General features: G+C 41.1%; 1 protein-coding gene across 2 annotated transcripts in view; it reads right to left on the reverse strand.

Moving 5' to 3' along the window:
* cemip (cell migration inducing hyaluronidase 1) overlaps positions 1-21,870 on the reverse strand; it is a 174,073-nt gene that overhangs the window by 16,954 nt on the left and 135,249 nt on the right. For both annotated transcript variants that reach the window (XM_030048402.1, XM_030048403.1), the window contains exons 13-20: positions 18,361-18,570; positions 15,718-15,923; positions 7,839-7,908; positions 7,296-7,424; positions 4,237-4,322; positions 3,120-3,251; positions 2,654-2,689; positions 1,285-1,440 (exon numbers count right to left, since the gene is read on the reverse strand). In XM_030048402.1, the coding sequence (XP_029904262.1) occupies positions 1,285-1,440; positions 2,654-2,689; positions 3,120-3,251; positions 4,237-4,322; positions 7,296-7,424; positions 7,839-7,908; positions 15,718-15,923; positions 18,361-18,570 (1,025 nt within the window). The remainder of the gene's footprint in view (positions 1-1,284; positions 1,441-2,653; positions 2,690-3,119; positions 3,252-4,236; positions 4,323-7,295; positions 7,425-7,838; positions 7,909-15,717; positions 15,924-18,360; positions 18,571-21,870) is intronic.

The following is a 21,870-nucleotide window of genomic DNA, read 5'->3' on the forward strand; positions in this document are numbered from 1 at the left end:
GTTTTTTTTTTTTTTTGGTAACACTTAATTTGTTTTGTCCAATGTTAATATTCAACTTATTATAAACTTGTTATCAATGTATAAACTTAGTATCAGCCTAACCATAACCCTAACCCTAATCCAGCATGTTTTGACCAACAAGGCACTGGTTCTGTTCCTGTTTGCAAACCCCAGCCAGAACCAAAACACAGTCGGACCTGGAGTGGGAACTGTGACGACATAAAGAGTGGACGTGCATTATTCTAGAGGGAAAGATGGAGGCGACAGAGAAGTTGAAGAGCGTGCAGTGGTTTTCAGAAGTAACAAATCTATTGATTTTAATTTGGACATCTTAGAATTACAGGAAAAGATGGAAAGAAATATCTGGAAAAAGCAAATTGTATCTTAAAATTGCTGATGCGTTGGTCAAGGTTGAGTTCATCAGAACCCAGGTCCAAATTATCAACAAGTAAAAAAAATGGAAGGAGTATAGAGACTCCAAAAAGGACCTATTGAAAAGTGGTAGGGGCCGGGGTAATATTTGGGAGTGTTATGAAGTCCTCGACAGTGAGCTGGGTCAGACACCAGCCAACCGGCAGACTGGGGCTGACTTCTGCAGTGATGCTGGAATCAGTGGCCAGTGACCCAGTGACACCTCCGCTGCATTGGTTCCACTCCAAACTGGTGCAAATGCAATGCCAATGCTTACTGCATCACAATTGTGTCTCACACACCGCTTTACTTAAAGTGACCACTGAATAAAGGAAATAGCTTTGACATGGCAGTCTTACCATGTCAGTCCAGTGTGGTGGAATATATCTGAATCAGAATCAGAATCAGAATACTTTATTGATCCCCAGGGGGAAATTACTTTTTGTTACAATAACAACTCCCACTCCAAGTGTACAAGTTAAAAGAGCAAATAGTCAAGAAAAATAAAGAAAGGAATATAAATATAAATATAAATATAAATATATAGAAATAGAAAAAAATATGTACAAGTGCAAACATGGACAGGAGTTATTGCACTATTATATATCTATTATAGGTTATTGCACATAAGTATGATATTAAATATGGATTATTAAATATGGATTATTGCACAGAGGGAATTTGTACAAGATATTTATGGAAAACACTAATAATGTTTCAAAGGTTTGCTCACTCTGACAAGAATAACATTCTGATGTAAACACTGAATACTTCTGTGTTTTTAATATTCCCTGATATTTCCCCATTACCTCCCCAGTATTTCTTGGGCATGAAAATGGTCAGATTTAAATGTACATGACTAAAATGACTTACACGCCACGGGGCAGGGTCCTGCTGGTGTGATCGGTGCCCCCAGGCCCCCAGATGCGGCTGTCGGGAACAGGCATCCCTCGGTTGCCACTTTCACCCACAAACAGAGAGTTTTTCACCTCCTGACGAGACCCGTCGTCATCGGGGAACGTCCCTCCACTGCACACAACAGGGCATACGTTAAAGGCCGAGCACTAGAGGCAGTAACAGTAGTGGTCATCATAGTGATACGAGCAGTAACAGCAGTAATAACACTAATAGCCACGGTAGCAGTAGTTGTAGTAGATCCCACAAGAATGAATGCCTTTGTTATTCAACGTCCATGATCAACACCATTTACAGTACTAAGCATCATCAGGGAACATGTGATAGTGCTACTGTGTCTGTAGCCTTTCCAATGAACCAGAATGCACAGTACCAGGAACGCGGCACTGTTAGACCTGAATGGAACAGATTTTCAATGAATGTCATCATGAACACCTGTGTTTATCCTCCTGTTCCAGTCAAAATGGCTGCTGTAAGAAGGTAATGCAAGCTAATTTTATCTCTGATAAATGCTCCCCTACACAGAGGTAGATTTAAGGTGCTGTCCAGAAAAGCTTCAAACATTAACTGAGTTTAAATTACATATAAAAATAGAGTTAAAAGAAATTACATGTATAAAAGTAAAAAAAAAAAAAATCCTTTCTTTTACCTTCTCTTTTACCTCTTTTACCTTCTTTTTATTTTCCCTACATTAATAAAAGCAATGAAGCTGTGGGGTGAAAGATTTAGTCATTGTCTTGAGAGACTAGCTCTAGCAGACACCTATAAGAGTAAGTCAAATATGAGTGTCAGCTGCACAAAACACTGGGGCTTAAAACACCTTTTCAACTTGTCTCCTCCCTTTCATACGTCTCACCTCCATTATTCAGGGTGATTTAATAGGTGAAACCAATAAGGGATTAGAGCTTTCATAAGGATTCACAACATATACAGACACTTGTGCGTATGCTCATCAGGTGTGCTATCGCCATGAGCAATTCCAGTATTTGTACATGGCAGTATCCTCAAAGGTGTGTGTGTCCTGCTTTGTAAACAGCGTCTATGGAAAACTTCCAGCCAATTCCCACTTCTGTGACACATCACACCCCTAAATTACTTTTCACAGTCCATCAAAGCACTCCTTTTCCCAGTGCATCCTAAGCAGATTCCTTATAAGGTGTTTTCCAATTACTCAGGTGGCAAGAGAGAGAGAGAAAGAGAGAGAGAAAGGGAAAGAGAGAGAGAGAGAGAGAGAGACCTCCACTGGCACCCATAAATACAAACAGCACCCCATTTTTTTTCTTATCTATAGAAATATCAACAGTGATTTAATAGTAGGGGGCCTTACCTTGCCAGAGTGAGGCCAATGCCATTATCAGCAAATCTAAACAAGAAAGAGGGAGAATATTATCATTTATGAGCATAGCAACAGTCTGAGGTCCCCTGGGAACACACACGGGTGCACACACTGAGTCTAGGAGAGATAAAGTGTTATTACTGGGTGGGTACTATATGAATTCCTCACTTTCATCTCTATCATCAAATGCGCAGGATAAACGGTCCAGGCTGCCTGGACCCCATGATGATGATGTTCAACTACATTTGGCTGTACTTCAAGCTAACACTTCAGTCAGAGACACACACACTTACACATGTATGACTGCATATAACCATGTACACACACACACACACACCCTTTGCAGTTACCTAGGATTGTTAATGGTGTGATTAAGGCTAAATTAATATTTTATCTGCTTGCTATATTATTCATTTGGTCAAAACCTGTTTGGATCATCCATCCCTGCAGTACTCACTGGCAGTCGTCCAGCCAGACATCCCCCCCTCGCAGCCAAGCTCCGTGGTCCTGGTTCTTGTAGGCTATAAAGTGGTGAATGAGAGCAGGAACTCGGGGTTTGAAGGGGTCAGCGTCTTGGTGGGGGCCATATCTAAATGTCCCAAGACCACCCGCATCACCACAGAATAGAGAGAGAGAGAAAGAGAGAGAGAGAGAGGAAAAAAGGGTTAAAAGATAGGCAGATGGTGAAAAGATGGTACTACCAAAAGTCTGAACAATGTAGAGGTTCAGCAGTGTGGCTGACCACAGAGGTGATAATAAAACCAGTACATTACAGTGGCTGTAGCCATCATCAAGGTTGCAGGATTACATAAACAATCCAAAAGAAATATGTTCATTAGCATTCAAAATGGCCTGAAAGCCAATTGAGTGATGAAACAAAAAACCCTTTGCATGTTAGGAAATCTTTAAACTGAATTCCACATTCATTCCATTTGGGTGAAGACTGTTAAAATAAAAGACCCTTTCATTTTTGAAAACATTTGCATTGTAGTATAGAACGCTCATTAATCATAATGAATCATATTGGGTGCGACAGACTTCAGTTGACTTCAGTTAAGTTCATCTCAGTTCAGCTATTTATTGTCCATGTGGGAAATTTGGCTTGCAGCATGGCGCAACAAAAACAGACTTGCCAAACAATCAACAGAATAAAACAGAATACAAATACACAAGACATTTCCAGAAGGGAAAATGTACTTAAGTGCTTGCCTTGCAGCATGGTGCAACAAGACAGACATACTAAGCAATCAATAGAATTAGACAAACAAGTCATTTATAAAAGGGAAAACTGGAGTGCTGATGCAGAATTATTGAGAGTGCAAACTGAGACAATTTATTGCATACACTAAAGAGGAATGTCTGTACCTATTGCACCTGGCACTATGGAGCCTGTACTGCACCTCCATCCTGAGAGGAGTAGCTCATACTCCTCATAATAGGGGGTGGGAAAAGTCACTGGCAATTGTCTTTAACTTTCGCCAAACCCACCCACTGAAAAGGTCTGAAAGTGTAGACTGCTGCTAATACTGTGTGTGCTACTGGGTGAGGTGTTTAAGAGGGCTGAGCAGTCCCACCTTGATCCAACTAGAGATAGGAAAGGCCTCTTGTCCTTGTCATTGGCCTTTGTGGTCTTCACTCCATTATCAAGGATCATTCCAGCCTGGAACAAAGCGAGAGACACTGTGCATCAAGAGCGGCTAGGCACTGAACAGCATCAGGATGATGAATTCAGACTTGATAACAAAGCTAAACAGAGTGATGGAACCAAGACATCAGGGTGGCCAGGGGGCTACAGAGAGCATCTGTGAAGTGAAAGGTCCCATGTTCAGACCTCGCAACCTCCAACACTGTCCATCAACAGTCACCATTTGCTCTGTCAGTCACTGTGGCACGAATGGCGTTCCATTACATGGTGTTGGCTCATGGTGTCGCCTCAACTATATATGTTATTAACTTTTGTTAATAACATATATAGTTCTTTTCCATTACAGATAGTGTCCCCTGAGTTTTTTTTTTTTTTTTTTTTTTTTTTTAATATATATGAACAATATAAGTGTAAGTGTAAGTGTAAGAGATTCACTGATTTTTTTTTTTTTTTTTTTTTTTTTTTTTTTTAATGATTGGCTTTAATGACTATGACACAAATTTCATGAGTCTCACTTTGGTATTTCCTGGTTGTAAACAGACACCAGGAGGACTTTGCTGTTTAATTCCTCTCTGACCAGTCATTGGTCTGTTTTCATGTCACCTATCTCCTCAGCTTGCTTGGAACCTTGACTGAGGTGGTTTCAAAAATAGTATCCGGTACAAAAGACCATCCCAATCTTTTACCCAATGAAAAACCAAAAAAAAAAAAAAAAAAAAAATGAGTAGAGTCATAATAGACTCATTGTACTATGGAGGTTCTTGCACACGTTGTCTTTGTTACCTTCTTATGGACAGGTGCACAGCAGAAGAAGTCTAACATCAAGAAAACTAGCAGACTCACACAGTGTCCTCTTATTTGCAATGATCTTTGTCAACACAAAAGCAGAGCATTTCAGTTTCTAGACTTTGACCAGGTCTAAATGATGATGTAATCAAGATATAAATCAGGTGTAAATAATTTATATCTGATGAAGGTCTAAGGACCAAAATGCTGTGCTTTACCAGTAAAGTGCTAACAATAATTAAAGTTATTCACCTGCTTGTTCTCTCTGCTGTTTCACCTTCAAACCCAAGATAATACCTCTCCTGCCTCATAGAGAGATTATTATCCAGCTGTGTCCCACTACCAGCCAGCAACCCTGACATTGCCTCGTCCCTCACAAACATCCTGGGGTGGTGTCCTGACATGACTTATGCTCCCATTAAGATGATCCAAATTATAAAGAAGTGAAGAAGGGAAGGGTGAGGGAGGGGGCTCTTAGAGAAAGAGATCATTGTTGGGGGGGGAGGGAAAGGAGGGGGAAAACATTAACACTCCCCTCCTCCACCAGCTCCTCATAAATCTCTCCCTGGTCTATCTGAGGTCTAGCTGTGGAGTGTGGTTTACGCCTGAGGCGCCTCCACCTCTCTCTCGTCCTCTCATCGCAACCCTCTGTTTTTGTTCTGTTTCCTCTCTTCCTACCTTTCATCCATTCCTCTTCCTCTCTCTTTTATATAGCAGGTACATCTGACTCCATATTGCATTCTCCTCTGGGGTTAGACAGGTATATCAGTTTGCTGATATTCACCTTTTATTAAAATCTGCTTATGATATGATGGATATTATGCCGTTTTTAATTGATTATATGATTAGTGTAAAACTGATCATTACTAGACTGGCTGTTAATGGGGCATTTTTAAAGCAAATCTGAACTTTGGTAGTGTTGGGTCCACATGGTGGTGAAATATTCTCATTAACTGCTCTGTGCTCCCCTGGGCTGCCAGTCCACAATACTGGATTTCTGCCTCTATTCACTTCCATGGTGTGGCAAAGCAGCTCTTTATAGCACATAAACAAACATGAACAAAGCAATTTATGTCAATATATAAAAAAGCAAGTCTATTGAGGAAAGTCAATTTAAGGAAATGTCTCTTTTCTTTTTTCCTGTTTTCCTATTTGAATTGGAAAGTAGATCCGGCAGGTAGTGTGTGCAGGTATCTTCCGCATTGTAACCTTGTCCTTGGAAGAAACAACCTGACAGTACTTTCACAAATAATTCTAATTACATGAATCTCAGGGGAATTTTGACTTATAGCCTGTCTTCTAGTGTCAATAAGCCGTTTCCATTACTTTATATTGTGCCCGAGTTTCTACACTTCTTCACCTTTTTGTCATTTCAAATACCAGCTGTAATTTAAATGCTGCAAATGAAAAGCATGGTGTAGATCATGTGTTTTCAAAGTTGTTCATGTTCTGGAGCCCCAAATTGATTTTCAATAAGCCGAGGACACCAATTTGAACCACAGTATAACTTTTAAAGTATAAATTGGTTTCTGTTAAGTACCAAAAGGAATGTGACAAATGTGACATGCAATGCCATTATGACTGACCTCTGAAATCTTTTTTCTTGTACTGTTTTAAATATGTTTAGCTAATTTTCACATTCTTTTTTCTTTTCTTTTTGCAAATGCTGTACCAGTTTTCAAGTCATTATTTTTGCTAATTTGCTCATGTTTTCCCATGTTTTGACAGAAATTAAATGAATTTGCCATGATTTCAGTTAAATAGTTTACATGTCATACTTTTCATACGCTGCCAAATCGTGGCAAGGATTAAACCAGGAAAAGAAAAAAAAAAAAAAAACTTTAAAATGATCCCTCATGCATTTTCTGCATTCTAACAATTTCATGAACTCATTCCTCAAGTCCTCATTTTGCTGAAATAGAGCTATTTCTATTTCAGTTATACTCAAGTACAATAACTACCAATTTTCTCCAAATAATTAAGGTAACATGTTTACTGTGATGGAATGCCTTCCTCTGAAAATTTTCAAATCTGTGGAAGTTATTTTTCATATGAGATGAAAATGAACGGCAATGAGTGGCGTCTACAAAAGGTAGAAAAACCAAACCTGACATGTAGAACTAAAGAAGTTAGACAGTTTGCCTTTCCTGACCTACTTTCCCATCCCTCCATCCTTCCCTTCATACCCCCCCCCAGTCTCACCCTGTAGTTGGAGTGGGCTCTGTTGTTGATGAACTGGCCCATAGGAGTGTGCTCAGTGTGTCCGGGGGAGTACATCCCCTCTGAGGGGCCAGTGGGCACATGGTGGAAAATGAACCAGAAGCCTGTTTCCTGGGAAGAAAGACACACACACATAAACACACAATGACCGCTGGTTCATCTGTGACACACTCCATGTCAACCTGTCTGTTTTGCATTGTTCCTTGTAGGTATGCAAATGAGAAAAGTTATTACGCTGCTGAGAATGAATTACACTCCATTCTGCCTGACGTTTCCCTGTGAAATCCCAGAATTATGATGGTAATTGGCACTCTATCATAGTGGAGGCATGGCAGCGCCTCTGTCTGCTGTTGTCTGCTTGATTCAGAAGTTAATAGGAGCATACAGCCATTAATCTGACCTGGCAATGCAGTAATGAGACAGACCTCCACCTGGAGAGGGAGACGGAGAGAGAGAGGGAGAGAGAGGGAGGCAGAGATGGAAAGTGGAAGGAGGTGAAAGTGAAATCCACAGAAGGAAACTAACCTCTGAGCCTGCAGCCGCACAGTTGATGAGGTTGTTATTGGGGTTGGCGATCCAGAAAGTGGAAGTTGCGCTGTAAAAGGGAAAGAGATGGAGAGGCAAAAGGAAGCAAGGGAGGGGAGGAATGGGAAAAGAGAGAAAAAAAAAATCAGGTTATTGTATTTCACACAAACATAAAAAGCCTGAGCAGTAATGTAACGGTGAATAAAAAGCAGAGTAAACTTTATGGCTCGACAAGACTTGAACTTCAAAGTTCATTTGCTGACGTGACAAAAATAGTTTTGGTGCAGAATGGGTAGGATTTTTTAGAATGACGTGATGACCTCTGACCTGCTCATGCTGACCACCCAGCTGTTCTGCTATTTACTCCAAACAAACCAGAAACATAAGAAGCATCAGCTCCTGTGCAACAGAGGAGCCTGCAAAAGATCTACCAGAGCGCTTTGAACAAAATGACAGCTGTTATGAGCTGACTATAGGCTGAGGCACGACTGCATTATATCAGCTGGTGATAATGTGTCAAAACAGGCCTTTATTTACCTGAAAATCTCATTGATAAAAAACATCCTCCTTCCTTCATCTGATACCATTCTGCTAGATCCTCACATGGTTACGTTATCACCAAAAATACCTCGGTCAGCCGAAAAAGAGACAATGGGTAAACATCCCTCGTCTTTGCCTACTTTATTTCTCCCTCTCCAGATTCTCATAGACATGCCGCAATAACAAAGAGGGCTTCTGGTCTCCATTGCTGCTGCTCAGTTTATATCAAAATAGGAGTCAGCTGTACTGTAATCAAGGTCTCAACCAATCCCAATTAAGGTTCACCTCGCTCCAGGCCAATCAATGTATTTTCCATCAAAGAGGAACAAGAGAGAGAGAGGGTGCTGCAGGAGAGGGGTGGGGCAGATAGATACTGTGCTCTCTCTCAGGGCAGGAATGACAGGCTGACGGTGTGATGTATGGATGCTACGAATTGGATTGCTGCAGATAAAAAGCCTGCAGTCAGGCTAAATATGATAAATAAAACAATACAATACAGCAGTGGTCCGATACAGATGGTCATGTGAGCTGGAATAATTCAGTCGGCTTTGTGTACTTCCATGCGCTGCGGAATCATTTGCAGGGACGTCTGTGAAGTATTGCTGTCTTCATCTGCAGATGCCACAGTGTTTCTTTGCTGGAAGGGGAACCAAACTGCAGTTCTTGCACACAAACTAGGTGAACTAGTTTAGTTTCCATGTGGGACAAATATGTCAGCTCAGACTGTAATGATAAAGTTGACAGGACAGAACGCTGACAGAACATTGCAATTCTAATCTTTGACAATGTAGGAGAGCTTCATTAGGCCGCATGGGATCAAAGACAGGATTTTTTCCACTATTTGCTACATGAATTTACAGCTGAATCAACCTTCCTTACGTTGTTAAGGAGACGCAGAGGTACGCTTGTGAGCAGAGGTTCAAATAATGACAAACAGCATGCATGCTCAGCCGACTGGTAACACAAGATCAGAGTAAGAATGCATGATATATTCATGTAAATAAATGCACAGCTTGTGTCTGACTGATAAAACCACTGAGAGCAGTTGTCAAAACAAACTAGAATAACATAAAAATGCAAAGGAAATGTTGTTCATTTTACTTTTTGATAAGGTTTTTGCCAGGTAACCTAAAGGTTTTTGTTTTGCCGTTTCTGTTAGCTCGGTCTAACTATAGAAAGCCTACAGAGATGCTGAACGTGTTTACAAGTGAACATCCAGTCAGAGGAACAGGTTGTTTATTGTTGACTGGGATGTCTATCATTTTGTTGCGATGGCATATTTGGCGTTGTAGCTGTGACTCAACCGTGTTCCTTTGCACTTTTCCATGTAGGAAGACAGAGTTTTTTTATTTTTTATTTTATTTTATTTTATTTATTTATTTATTTTTTAATGATGATCTCTCAAATTCAAGTGACCATTTATTTATTCTCTCTTTTTTTTTTTTCCCCTATGTCATGCGTGTTTGTATTTTTTGTTGTGTGTGCTCAACCGTGTTCCTTTGCACTTTCCCATGTAGGAAGACAGAGTTTTTTTATTTTTTATTTTATTTTATTTTATTTATTTATTTATTTTTTAATGATGATCTCTCAAATTCAAGTGACCATTTATTTATTCTCTCTCTTTTTTTTTCCCCTATGTCATGCGTGTTTGTATTTTTTGTTGTGTATGCTCAACCGTGTTCCTTTGCACTTTTCCATGTAGGAAGACAGAGTTTTTTTATTTTTTATTTTATTTAATTATTATTTTTTTTTAATGATGATCTCTCAAATTCAAGTGACCATTTATTTATTCTCTTTTTTTTTTTTTTTTTTTCCCCTATGTCATGCGCGTTTGTATTTTTTGTTGTGTGTGCTCAACCGTGTTCCTTTGCACTTTTCCATGTAGGAAGACAGAGTTTTTTTATTTTTTATTTTATTTTATTTTATTTTATTTTTTTTAATGATGATCTCTCAAATTCAAGTGACCATTTATTTATTCTCTTTTTTTTTTTTTTTTCCCCTATGTCATGCGTGTTTGTATTTTTTGTTGTGTGTGCTGCCTTTGTTGCGGAACTAATTGCCCCATTGGGGACAAATAAAGATATATATTGATATTGATATTGATATTGAAAGCTCCAAACACAATCAGTGCACCCATAACAGTGCATGATGCTGTAACAAACCCCCGTACCAAACAGTTTGGCTCGCGCAGACACACACACACACACACACACACACACACACACACACACACACACTGGTTTCCAGACAAAGGCTGCAGCCTCAAACAACAGGCCAGTATTTTGACTGCTGGCTGTCAGAGAGTGAGAGCGGAGGCTGAGGGCTGCGTGCAGTGTCCCTGTCTGGTGAATGGGTGTGTGTGTGTGTGTGTGTGTGTGTGTGTGTGGAGAGCATAAGGGTGCAAAGCCAGCCACATACTTCCACAGCGTTTGAAGCTGAACCTTGTTAGCCGCCTTTCATCGGCATGTATAAATAAGCAGAGCCTCACACAGTAGACGCACAATGACACATTTTCCGTTTGGGTAAGAGCTGTCTGAAGTGAACTCAAAGGAAGCGTCCTGTAGTTTCAGTTGAGGAGGTTTTGTCTCAGGTTGCTCTTTTAGATTTCCCTCTGACTTTTCAGACTCTGTTCAGAGACCATGCATCTCACTTGGACTTCTTTTCTGTTTAATCGGTCAAAATTCTTGCTGGTTCCTCGCCGGCTGCATGCATGTCTGCCATATTTCAGCTATTTCCAGAACCCTGCGGAAGGAGGATGCCACATGTGTGTAGACATAGCAGGGAAATCATTTCTCGCAGGTGTGTGTATATGTGAATAAGCAGCTTAGGGTGATGAATATGAATTGAAATGGCAGAGATGCAATTTAGCCCCGCAGCAGCTCAGCACATGGCACCATTACTGTCTAAACCTTTCCTCGCTGCTCTTCTCTCCTCTTTTCTCCTCTCAGTCTTTTCTCTAATGTTTTGTTTCCCCTCTTACTCTTGCCTCGCCCCTCCCTCCCTCTGCTGCGTGAGCTGCAAGTTAATGCTCCATCACCGCTCAGATAAGGAAATTAAACTAGCCTCAATAATCTAGGCATCATACCACAAACCCACACACACACACACACACACGCACACACACACACACACACACACACTGCAATCTACTCTGCAGTTTGCAGAATTTAAAAATGATATTCAAACTCCAGATGTCGGGGTGAATAGCTTTAGCTGAAAAGCAATTTGCTGCTCGGCGGAATCAGGTATGTTGATGTGCTACAGCAGGTTTGCTGGTCCTTGTAAAAGAACATCTTTGCGTGTGTGTATGTGTGTGTGTGTGTGTGTGTGTGTGTGTGTGTGTGCATCTGTGTGTGCATGTATATGCAAAAACTAACATCTTTACCACAGGCATTAATGCTTAAAAACACAACCAACTGCCACGTTTTTGCTCTTTCCTCTGAGAGCAGCCTTGGATGGAATTCATTTTGGCAAATTCATGCAAATATTCAAGGACACACACACACACACACACACACAAACGCACACACATATGCAATGTCAGTGAGTGAAGCATTCAGGCCTAGAGTCCATTCATCTGGGTTTGTTTAAATGACAGTTCATCTCATATCCTCTCCACGCAGCGAGCATGTCTCCTTTACTTGGCAAATACAACTAAAATGTACTGTTCTCATCTCCATGTTTTAAATTGATATTCAGCACGTTCACAAACCAACGGTGACAGAGACAGGAGGAGAGACAGGACGAGGCATGAGGGACTGGGAAGCTGACTGGAGATTAATTATAATAAATCTTACATTGACATGGGTAACATTGTTAGTGTAATCATGTTTGATTAAATGGGAAGTGTTGAAAGGCAGTAGTTAATACACTGGGGTTGGGATATCATTACAGAATACAATGATTAGATGAATGTGACAAAAAAGCTCATTAGGAAGATGGTACATAGTGTATTACCTTATTATTCTAATTAGATAAATCAGAGACAAAAGGACGCAAAGACGGAGAGAAGAGGGGAGGAGAGGAGACGAGGGGAGAAGAGAGGGAAAGGAGAGGAGAGGAGAGGAAAGAAGAGGAAAGGAGAGGAGAGGAAAGGAAAGGAATAGAGAGGAGAGGAGAGGAAACAAGAGAGGAGAGAGGAGAGGAGAGGAAAGGAAATGAGGAAAAAAGTGGAAAGGAGAGGAAAAGGGAGAGGAGAGGAGAGGAGAGGAGAGGAGAGGAGAGGAGAGGAAAGAAGAGGAGAGGAGAGGAAAGGAAAGGAAAGGAAAGGAAAGGAAAGGAAAGGAAAGGAAAGGAAAGGAAAGGAAAGGAGGAAAAAAGTGGAAAGGAAAGGAAAGGAAAGGAAAGGAAAGGGAGAGGAGAGGAAAGAGGAGAGGAAAGGAAAGGAGGAAAAAAGTGGAAAGGAGAGGAAAAGGGAGAGGAGAGGACTCGAACAAAGTAAGATAAAAGCAGCTATAACAAAACTCAAAAATGTTTACAATCCTCATGTTGGAGAGCAGTTGGAAGACTCCGTATCAGTGGAAGCCAGTGTCAGCATGCATGTGTAACCTTGCCCGGTGCCCTCATGCTCTGCTGGGGCCATCAATGGTTCTAAGTCTGTGTGTGTGTGTGTGTGTGTGTGTGTGTGTGTGTGTTTGAGAGAGGAAAGCTGTTTCCCTGACAGCTCTCATATCAGCTGTACTTGCTTTAGTAACACTGTGATTGAAAGAGGTTGTGTGAAACTTTCCGCAGGAACTTATTTGGCCTCCAGTTCCAGAGGATAACGACCAACAAGGCAGTCCTCTACAACACACACATACACACACACATGTGCAAAAGCAGCGTAGTTTACAGTGCACCCATGGCACACACACTGACACGTGAACACTACCTGTTCACTCCACTGTTAGCTGACATGACAGCTCCACAGTCTAACACCTGGGTCTATAGTAATACACAGTGATCCTGTGGCCACAAACAAAGTGTCAAAACAGCTGGCTCACAAAAGAAACAAGTGGCTGGCACTAAGAATGAATCAATCAGTGAAAGGCATTTCTAAGGAAAGCTAGTAGTCGACAGCTCCTCTAATAATGGCACTAGCTCCACGACTGCTGCTCCAACGTCCCCACACCCCCAGATATGGTCAAATGGACAATAACAGCATCTGTGACAGCAGGGAATTTTTCTAAAAAGATGGAAAAGGAGGACTACAATGTTGGGAGGAAAAATGTGCTGAAGTGTAAAAATAAAATGTACGTTACTTGTATTGAACACATTTTTTTTAGTGCAATTTTGCATGCTTTTTTTTTTTCTTTCTTACAGCGCATTATGTTCTGCATCCTGATTGGCTAAGGAACTGTAGACCATTGTCAATCAATCTCCTCCGTGCCGTGTCTCCAGTACAGTACAGAATGCGTTCATTCTATAATACTGGACTTATTTTTCTACGAGGGTTTGAACTTTGAGAGTTTAAACAAGAGAGAAAAGTGAGAAAATGTTAATGCCTGTCTGAGAAAAGTGTATAAAGTGTGTAGTGAGGGGTTTTACAGCCTTAAAACATCTAGAATAATTGTAAAAAATAAAGCTGACTACTTCGCGGATTTTGCCTATTGCGGGTTATTTTTACGTGATAAACGAGGGACCACTGTAATAAAATTAAACCACATATTTATTGTTAACAGCTGTGGGCTTTTTAACTTGAGTGCTGTCTGTTATTTAAGCTGGGCTAGCTAGCTAACAGTCCATTGAAACTTCTGTCACCATTAGCAGTGCTTCATGGTTGGGCTTAAAAACACGTCACGTTGTTAACTAGCCAGTCCAGCTGCAGAAAAACAATCCTGCTTCACTGAACTTCCTTTTTACCCCCAGAAGGTGTTTGACACAAGCTGCTGGACACAGCACAACAATATCTTTGACAGTTGACATAATATTGTATATTAACATATTTCATGATAAAGCAGATTTTTATTATTATTATTATTATTATTATTATTATTTTAAAAAAATATGAAAAGCTAGCAGATCCCACACTTTCAATAGGAGGACAAAACCCTTCATCACAGCATTCTGATGAAGGCTTTTTGAAACATTTTTCTATTGTCATATGAGCCAAATAAACAGGTGAAATGTGAGTATTTTGTCCCCCTTGAGTTAAGTAAGCTGGAGTACACTGGCAGCAAGAGGCTATGGCATGTGACCTACCGCTGGTTTGCCAAAATATACGCAGCATTTATTTATTGCAGAGGCCCTGGCATGTTACATTTTACTGCTATGCTAAATGTTTCTAAATGTGCCTATGTCTTCATTGTTTATGTAATTCTTTCTAAATTCTTGCCATAATCAAAGTGGTTTGGTCAGATCTTACAAACCTGGGTCTTGCATTGGAAGGCTAGAAATGCACTTCAACTAATGTGCTGTCTTGGACAGAAGCACATTGTTTAGTATATGCATATTCAGAAAATATAGAAAATATAGACATTTGCATCAAATGCATGCTCTTTTAACTTGTGTTTGAGTTTTAACTGATGATCACTGCACACTGATAGGCAATTTGTGCACAGCACTTGCCCCCGGGCTATCTGTTGTGTGAACTGTGAAAGTTTTATATTGTTATCTATAAAGCCAGTTTGGGTCTGCTTCTTAATTATTTGCACTCTTATGTATCTAGAGAAAACTTGGTGGAAACTGCCGTTTACTGTCTCAGCATTTGCTCTTGTTATCTATCCCTGAGGTCAGAACAGAATTAGTAAGAAGTGCTTTAATGTTCTCTGCTCACTCTTCACTGAACTATTTGCAAAAATCATTTAAAGCAGTTTCTCTTAGTGAGTTTGAACTGATAATGACTTAAAAAGCTACACTCGTCTGGTGAGCTTAAACTGATAAATTAAGGATCTTGAGGCCAACTCATTGCTTCATTTAGTCAAAATTTAAATAGGCTGCTGGTCGCATATTGGACTACTACTTTTTTGAGCACTTGCATATAAAATATGACATTTTTCTCTCTTCTCATTTTTCTCTCTTTTATGTGACTAATTAATTTCTAACATCAAGCATTATTGTACATTATTGGTCGACAAGTTCAAAGTTGGACTTGATGCTACTTTCTTTTAAAAACGTCATATTTGCAAAATCTTAACATTTGAGGAGCTAAGGACATTTTTTTTTTTTTGCTTGACTAGCATGCATTTCTCATTTTATTCAATGGACGTTTGAAAGACTTTGATAACCTAAAGGGTCAGTATTCTCCGATCCTTCTACTGACATTATAACATAACAATCATGGTAACAGGAGTGAGGTTTTTGGAGTCTCGCATTACAACAGCCTTCTGCAGAATATGCAGTTTGTGTCCACATATTTTACCTGCAGTCCTGGCGCGGGTTGGCCACATATCCCGGGTAGGCTCCATCGGTGATGTCCCGGCACATCTTGCTATCCCTGTCTGAAGGTAGCAAGGTCCCGGCTCGCACCATCAGACCCAGGCAGTGGTCGAAGGTGTTCCTCTCCTCTGGACCGTCCTCTGTGAAGAAACAGTGGCCCAGTGTGTCGTAGCCCACCACATCCTTTACCTGAAGGCCAAAAGAGACAGTGATATTTGCAATTTTACCAACCACTTTTAAACCTAGAGGCAGCACGAGCTTGCACTCACAAATGTAGGGAAAAAAAAAAAATCTCAAACTGAGGTATTTTAATACAAGGTTTCCGTTTTTACCTGCAACTGAGGAATAAAGTGATGTGCCAAGGTAAAAAAGTAGAACCTCTAACTTCTGCACTGATTACCATTTTGCACTGCCACTTAAGGACATGTCACTCCACTGGAAAGGAAACTATTACAGAGAGAAAGAGGAGAATAGTAGAGGGAGGAGCGCATTAAGACAACTCGAGTGGCTTTTAGAGTTACAGACATCCAGCGCAACAGAATCAGACAGGTATGCAGCCGCACAGACAGAAAATCAGGCAGGCAGGAAAACATTCTGCAGAGTCTAGTCAGATTTAATGCTGAGCGTCGCTGAAAGCAGCTCGAAAATGGCAGAACTACAGAGTAGTACACATTTGAACTTTGAGAAGCCCTGCCCACTTATCCAGCTTTTTGTGGCAAAAATGATAAAGAGAGACAAGATAAGTAGGAGCAGAACAGTTTTCCAATCTTTTTCTGAAGCCCATTGTCCTCTTAATGTGGGATTACTTCAGGTCTTGCTGATACTTTGGTCTTCCACCAGCTCTGTCACTTTCCATCTGGGTGTTAATACATTCATATACCCAGAGATCCTCCTGCAGTGTGTGTGCATGAGTAAAAATCACAAGTTTATGCTCTTTTGTATATTTGATATATTGTTTTATTAACTGATCAAATACTGTCATGTTCAAGTTTAAGAAAGTAAACTGCAAGTACTAGATAGCGCACAAATCTCTGTCAATACTGAGCAATTCTCAAACTTTTGGTATTGCAAACCTGCTGCCAAAAAGATTTATGAGCGTTTATCATTTGTTGTCAGCATTTCATTTACCCGGAGGTCTTGAAAAAGGAATTTGAACACAACAACCCCCCAAAACCCTTTTTTCCCATTGTTAAAATAGCAGTGGACTTGGACATGCCCTAAATGCAGTTGTGCCACGCTCTTCAGACCGTGCATTTAGATTATTAAAATAGAACCCACAACTGGGTAGAAGCAGCAAGGGCTTTTGGTTCATGACGAGTCAGAGTATTTCTGTGTGGGTCTCCTTGCCAAGACTGTAGCATTCACTCATGTAACTGTATCTGCAGACGTTTCTTTATGTCGGTAAATGCCTGATGTATGGCTAACAGACAACAATTTCTGTTGTCACAGAACAAAAATATTTTAACTATGATGAAGCTGACTAGGATTAGCTGACATCATAACCATTAAGTGAATATGCTGATTTTCACCTTAACATGACTTTGAGCTGGCGTGGTAGATACTGCTGTCTCTCTGCTGCAGTTTTGGTTCAGCAGCAGGATCTCACAAGAGCTAATTAAAGTCTGACGATACTTGCAGTCTGAGCCACTGTGACACCTTGTGGCCATGCTTTGCACCTTGATGAAGACGATGTAGTTGAAACATGTTGGCTCTTGTCCTGTGCTGAATAAAGGATTTTCTTTTTTTTTTCTTTCTTTTTAAAATCAGAGTGCCATGAATTATTGGATATTTTCATAGGTGGGCTTCATTCACAAAATACTTTAGCAGTTCTTTCATTGTTTTACATTGTTTGCCCTAACCCTGGAGGAGCACCTGATTTCATTGTCTTCCACTGCCATCATCTACACTCGGTGCAGACTTGGTTACTGGTTAGTAGCTTATTTCAAATCACCAGTGAAAGTATCCTCCATTGCCATTGTTTGTTTTGTCGCAATGGAATAGTCAATAAAGTTATTCACTTAGTTCCCCAAAGATGACCGCCAGCTGGCCCATAAACAACTGTAGAATCCCCTACACCAGTGGTTCTAAACCTTTTTAGTGTCACAGACACAAATTGACAGACATCAGGTCACGGACCTGTACTAGTGATTTGTAGGGATCCCCATCTGGTAATATTTAGTTATTTCACAACTTTCTATACTGTAGATTTGGCAGATTCCCAGTGAAGCGTGTGAAACCTGTGAACAAAACTGAAATTCTTAAATATTATCTCAATGTGTTAAAAAACTAAAATATCCCCCATTTTTCTGGGGACCACCTGAAACCCCACCTGAAGGACCCCAGGTTGAGAACCACTGACCTACACAATGCCAATTGTACCCTTGGATTTTATCACAAGTGAAAAAGTGACACATAACCCAACCCTCCAGTGGCCTTTTGCTTTTAAGGTGAAGCACAGCCAGTGTCACAGTAACATTATCATTGGTTGAGCTGCATTTGTGCTGAACTTGTGCCTCCAGTTGGAAACGACGATTATGAATACGATTATTGTTAATGTTCTTGCTGATGGGACAAGTTGTGTTTGCAATCATGTCTGTGCACACACATCTGTGTTCACACAACTCACCAGCAGACCGTTGGAGCCGTGGATGGTGAGACAGCGGGAGAAAGAGTGGTGGATGGACAGGTTGCTGACAAAGGAAGGGGGATTGTAGCCTCCCCTCTCGTCCACGTCTCCGTTCATATGGAAGTGGACCGGGTAGTGGCCCATCGACTGCTGGCCCATGTGCTTCAGCTCCACCCCGGATATATGGACTGCCCTGAAGCCCCGCTCCACCTGACAAGAACACGAAATGACAACGAAACTTTGATGATCCAAGTTGGAAAATTGGGTCACTGGAGGAGCCAAAAAACATAAAAAACAAAATGGTGGTAGAGCAAAAATATGGATTATACACAGGGGCGGATCTAGACAAATATTCATGGGGTGGCAAGAGGGTGGCATGGAGATTTTAAGGGGTGGCAGAAATATATATGCTAATTTAATACCAAACGATCCCATATATCAATATTTGCTTGGAAAACCCCCAAATGAGGATATTTTAACTCAAAAACATTCCATTATTGTGGTACACGAGTAAAGCATTGAATAGAAAACCAAAAGGTGGCATTAGAAATATATATTTTGATTTATTTATTTATTCATTTATCAACCCCTTAAATAGTAGGAGTGTCATCTTTTGCTGAATTTACTTGCACTCGGACATTTGAGTCTCATAACAGAGAGTTTCCGAACAGCCACAGTCCATAAATAAATAAACTGTCTGAAATTGGGGTGGCAACTAGGGTGGCAAGGCATTTTTCTAGGGGGGCAGCTGCCACCCCCCTGCCGAACCCTAACCCTAACCCTAACCCCTAGAACCGCCTATGATTATACATAGTAACAGAGCAAATGAGGCTTTCGAAATGTAATGAAACCAAGAGCAATTTGAATACTAGACTTCACTGAGTAAAAGTATTACAATAAAGGGAGGGGAGGTGGGATGAAGGGAGGAAGCAGAGAGGGAAGGAAAATAGGGCACAAGGAAGAAAGCAGGCAGGGAAGAAAGGGAGGATTAAAGATGGATGGAAAAGCAGGAGAGAGAAGGATGGAGGGAAGGAGTGAAACGGGAAAAAGATGCAGGGAGGGGAAAAGGATGAATAGAAAGAGGTAAGGAACAATGAAATAATAGAGGGTGAGCGAATGGGGAAAAGAGAAGGAGGAATGGAAGGCGAGAGTGAGAACAGGGAATAAGTATGGAGGGAGGGAGGATAGGAAGAGCCCCTGAGTCAGTCAGCGTGATAGAGCAGTCAATCTACAGAGTAAAGACCAAGGGCAGATGGAGGAAGAATTAAATTCATCGCTGAGTAAGAGACATTAGAGAGCAGTGGGACTCACTGATGAACACTAGGCTTTGTTCCCAGATACCAAAGGCACTGATGCACCACGTCACGGGAAAACCTTCTAACTTCAATTTGGGTTATTTTCATTTTTTAACTTCAGCTGAAGGACGACACGCTCCTCGATGAATTGAAAAAAAATTCGACACCGCACACTCATGAAACTCGTTCAGAACCCCGCTGGATGAATTCAGAAATGCGTGGCGGTCAAGTTAAAAATTAGGCTGCTTTCCTTGGCTCCTGACAAGTTAAGAGTTTTTGGAAATACAAGGTTTCCACATGGCAGCAGCAGCAGCATATCCATCAAGGGTGTGTGTGTGCTCCAGGGCGTTCAGTTTGAAGGGCTTATCTGAATTCTCGCTGGGTTTTTCTGTGTGTGTGTGTGTGTGTGTGTGCGTGTGTGTGTATGGCTCATGAGTGCCGTATACACCCATGCATGGGAAATTTGTGACATCTCCGACAGCTGCCGGTCAGGAGTTGTGATGGAAATTTATAACAGGATATGATGCATCCCCCTGGGGAGAGAGGAGAAGAGCCCAGCAGAAATACATCCACAGCCTCTCTCTCTCTCTCTCTCTGCTTTTCTTCTCTCTTCTTCTGCCACTCCATGCCTCTCTCTGCACTGTTTCTTTCTTTTGTCCTTCTCTTGATAGTCTGACTTATTCCAGTGATCGTCAGCAGAACGTCTAAAGGGAAAGACACCAGGGGCCAGACACATAACACTCTGTATAGTTCAAGACTTAACATCTGTGTATGCAGAAAGTTGGAAACACACGCACAACATCTTTTGTCCACGCTGACGTGGTATCCACGCTTGGTTCTGCTCTCAATCATTGTGAGACTGTGCACGTGTACAACACTAATGCCCACTAACCAGCACTGACAACACACTCCAGCTTAACCTGGCTTGGACATTAACACCAATTAGCGTGGACCAGACAACCAGATTCATACAGAGCTTAATGTTTTATTGACTATATCCTGCACCAAAGCCATCGTTGTATCGTAACATACAGCTGTTATGCAGAATATGTGCTGTGAGCCATACTAGCCTATTGATTAATAACACGAGTAAGTCTGATGTATATTATTCCAACATTACTGTAAAATTTGACAGACAACATGTAAACCTATTTATACAGTACAATAAAACTCATGCATGAAAAAGGATAAGCACACATCTGCAAATGTCATCATCACATGAAACTATCTATGGAGAAAACTGGCTGAAAAATCTATAGGGGGTAAAGATGTTTTCTATAACATGGCACAATCAATAAGCGCTTATTCATCACACATGCTGTACACTGGGAGCGTACGCATATGACATCACGGAGCGGTCCGGGTGATTCTGTAAGAGGATTTGTTCAACTGCAGATCATCAGCTGGGTATTCACTTACTTGGAACTGGTTCCAGAATGTAATCGGGTAACCGAGCGCAGCCCATACGCTGCCATGGTGTGTTGAAAAGATCAAAGCTCATAATAAAATGTTGCCCAAAGTTCCTCTTTGATGTCATCATCATCTTTGCCATTGCATACTTCTGGGGATGCATGGTGTAAACTGAGTGGAGATACACATGTAGGAATTTGCGTGGACAATCATGCCTGAGGAGACGTTTGCTTAACATATGCTTGACGGAATGATTCACCCATTTAGAGGACTCTGTTATTATTTCTCTAGCTTTTCTGCAGGACAGTAGGGGTGTGATCTTTCTCTCATCATTACTGAGTGCCATTGCCATTGAGGCAGACTTCCCTAATGCTGTTGACAGCTGATATTCTGTAGTGATACTCAGTGTTTTTTAGATTTGACTATCTGTGCTCAAAGATTACCAAAAATTACAAGTATTTAGGACTTTCTTGAGAACTTTATTCCGCACAGGGTAGACAATCCACAGAAGTAACAGCGAGACAGCTAAAACTCCATTAAAAGCCAGGATACTACTACAACTGATAATATGTTCAACCATGTATGTGTGGGATCTGATCAGAATGTCTTAGAGAAATCAATCCAGGATGAGGGTTTCCCTTTGACAACCAGGGCTCTAGTTTCGCAGACCAGGCGAGGCAGGGGGCGTAGCGCAGATGCGCTTCGCCAACTGGGTGTGGCCAGGCGGATTTTCCAAGTTTGGCACGCCGTTCTCGGTGGCGCAAGTACTCCGCCGTTCCTCCTACCGGCGGAGGGGAGGAGAGAA

This window comes from Myripristis murdjan, chromosome 3 (assembly GCF_902150065.1).
Source record: "Myripristis murdjan chromosome 3, fMyrMur1.1, whole genome shotgun sequence".
In the NCBI taxonomy this organism is placed as follows: Eukaryota; Metazoa; Chordata; class Actinopteri; order Holocentriformes; family Holocentridae; genus Myripristis; species Myripristis murdjan.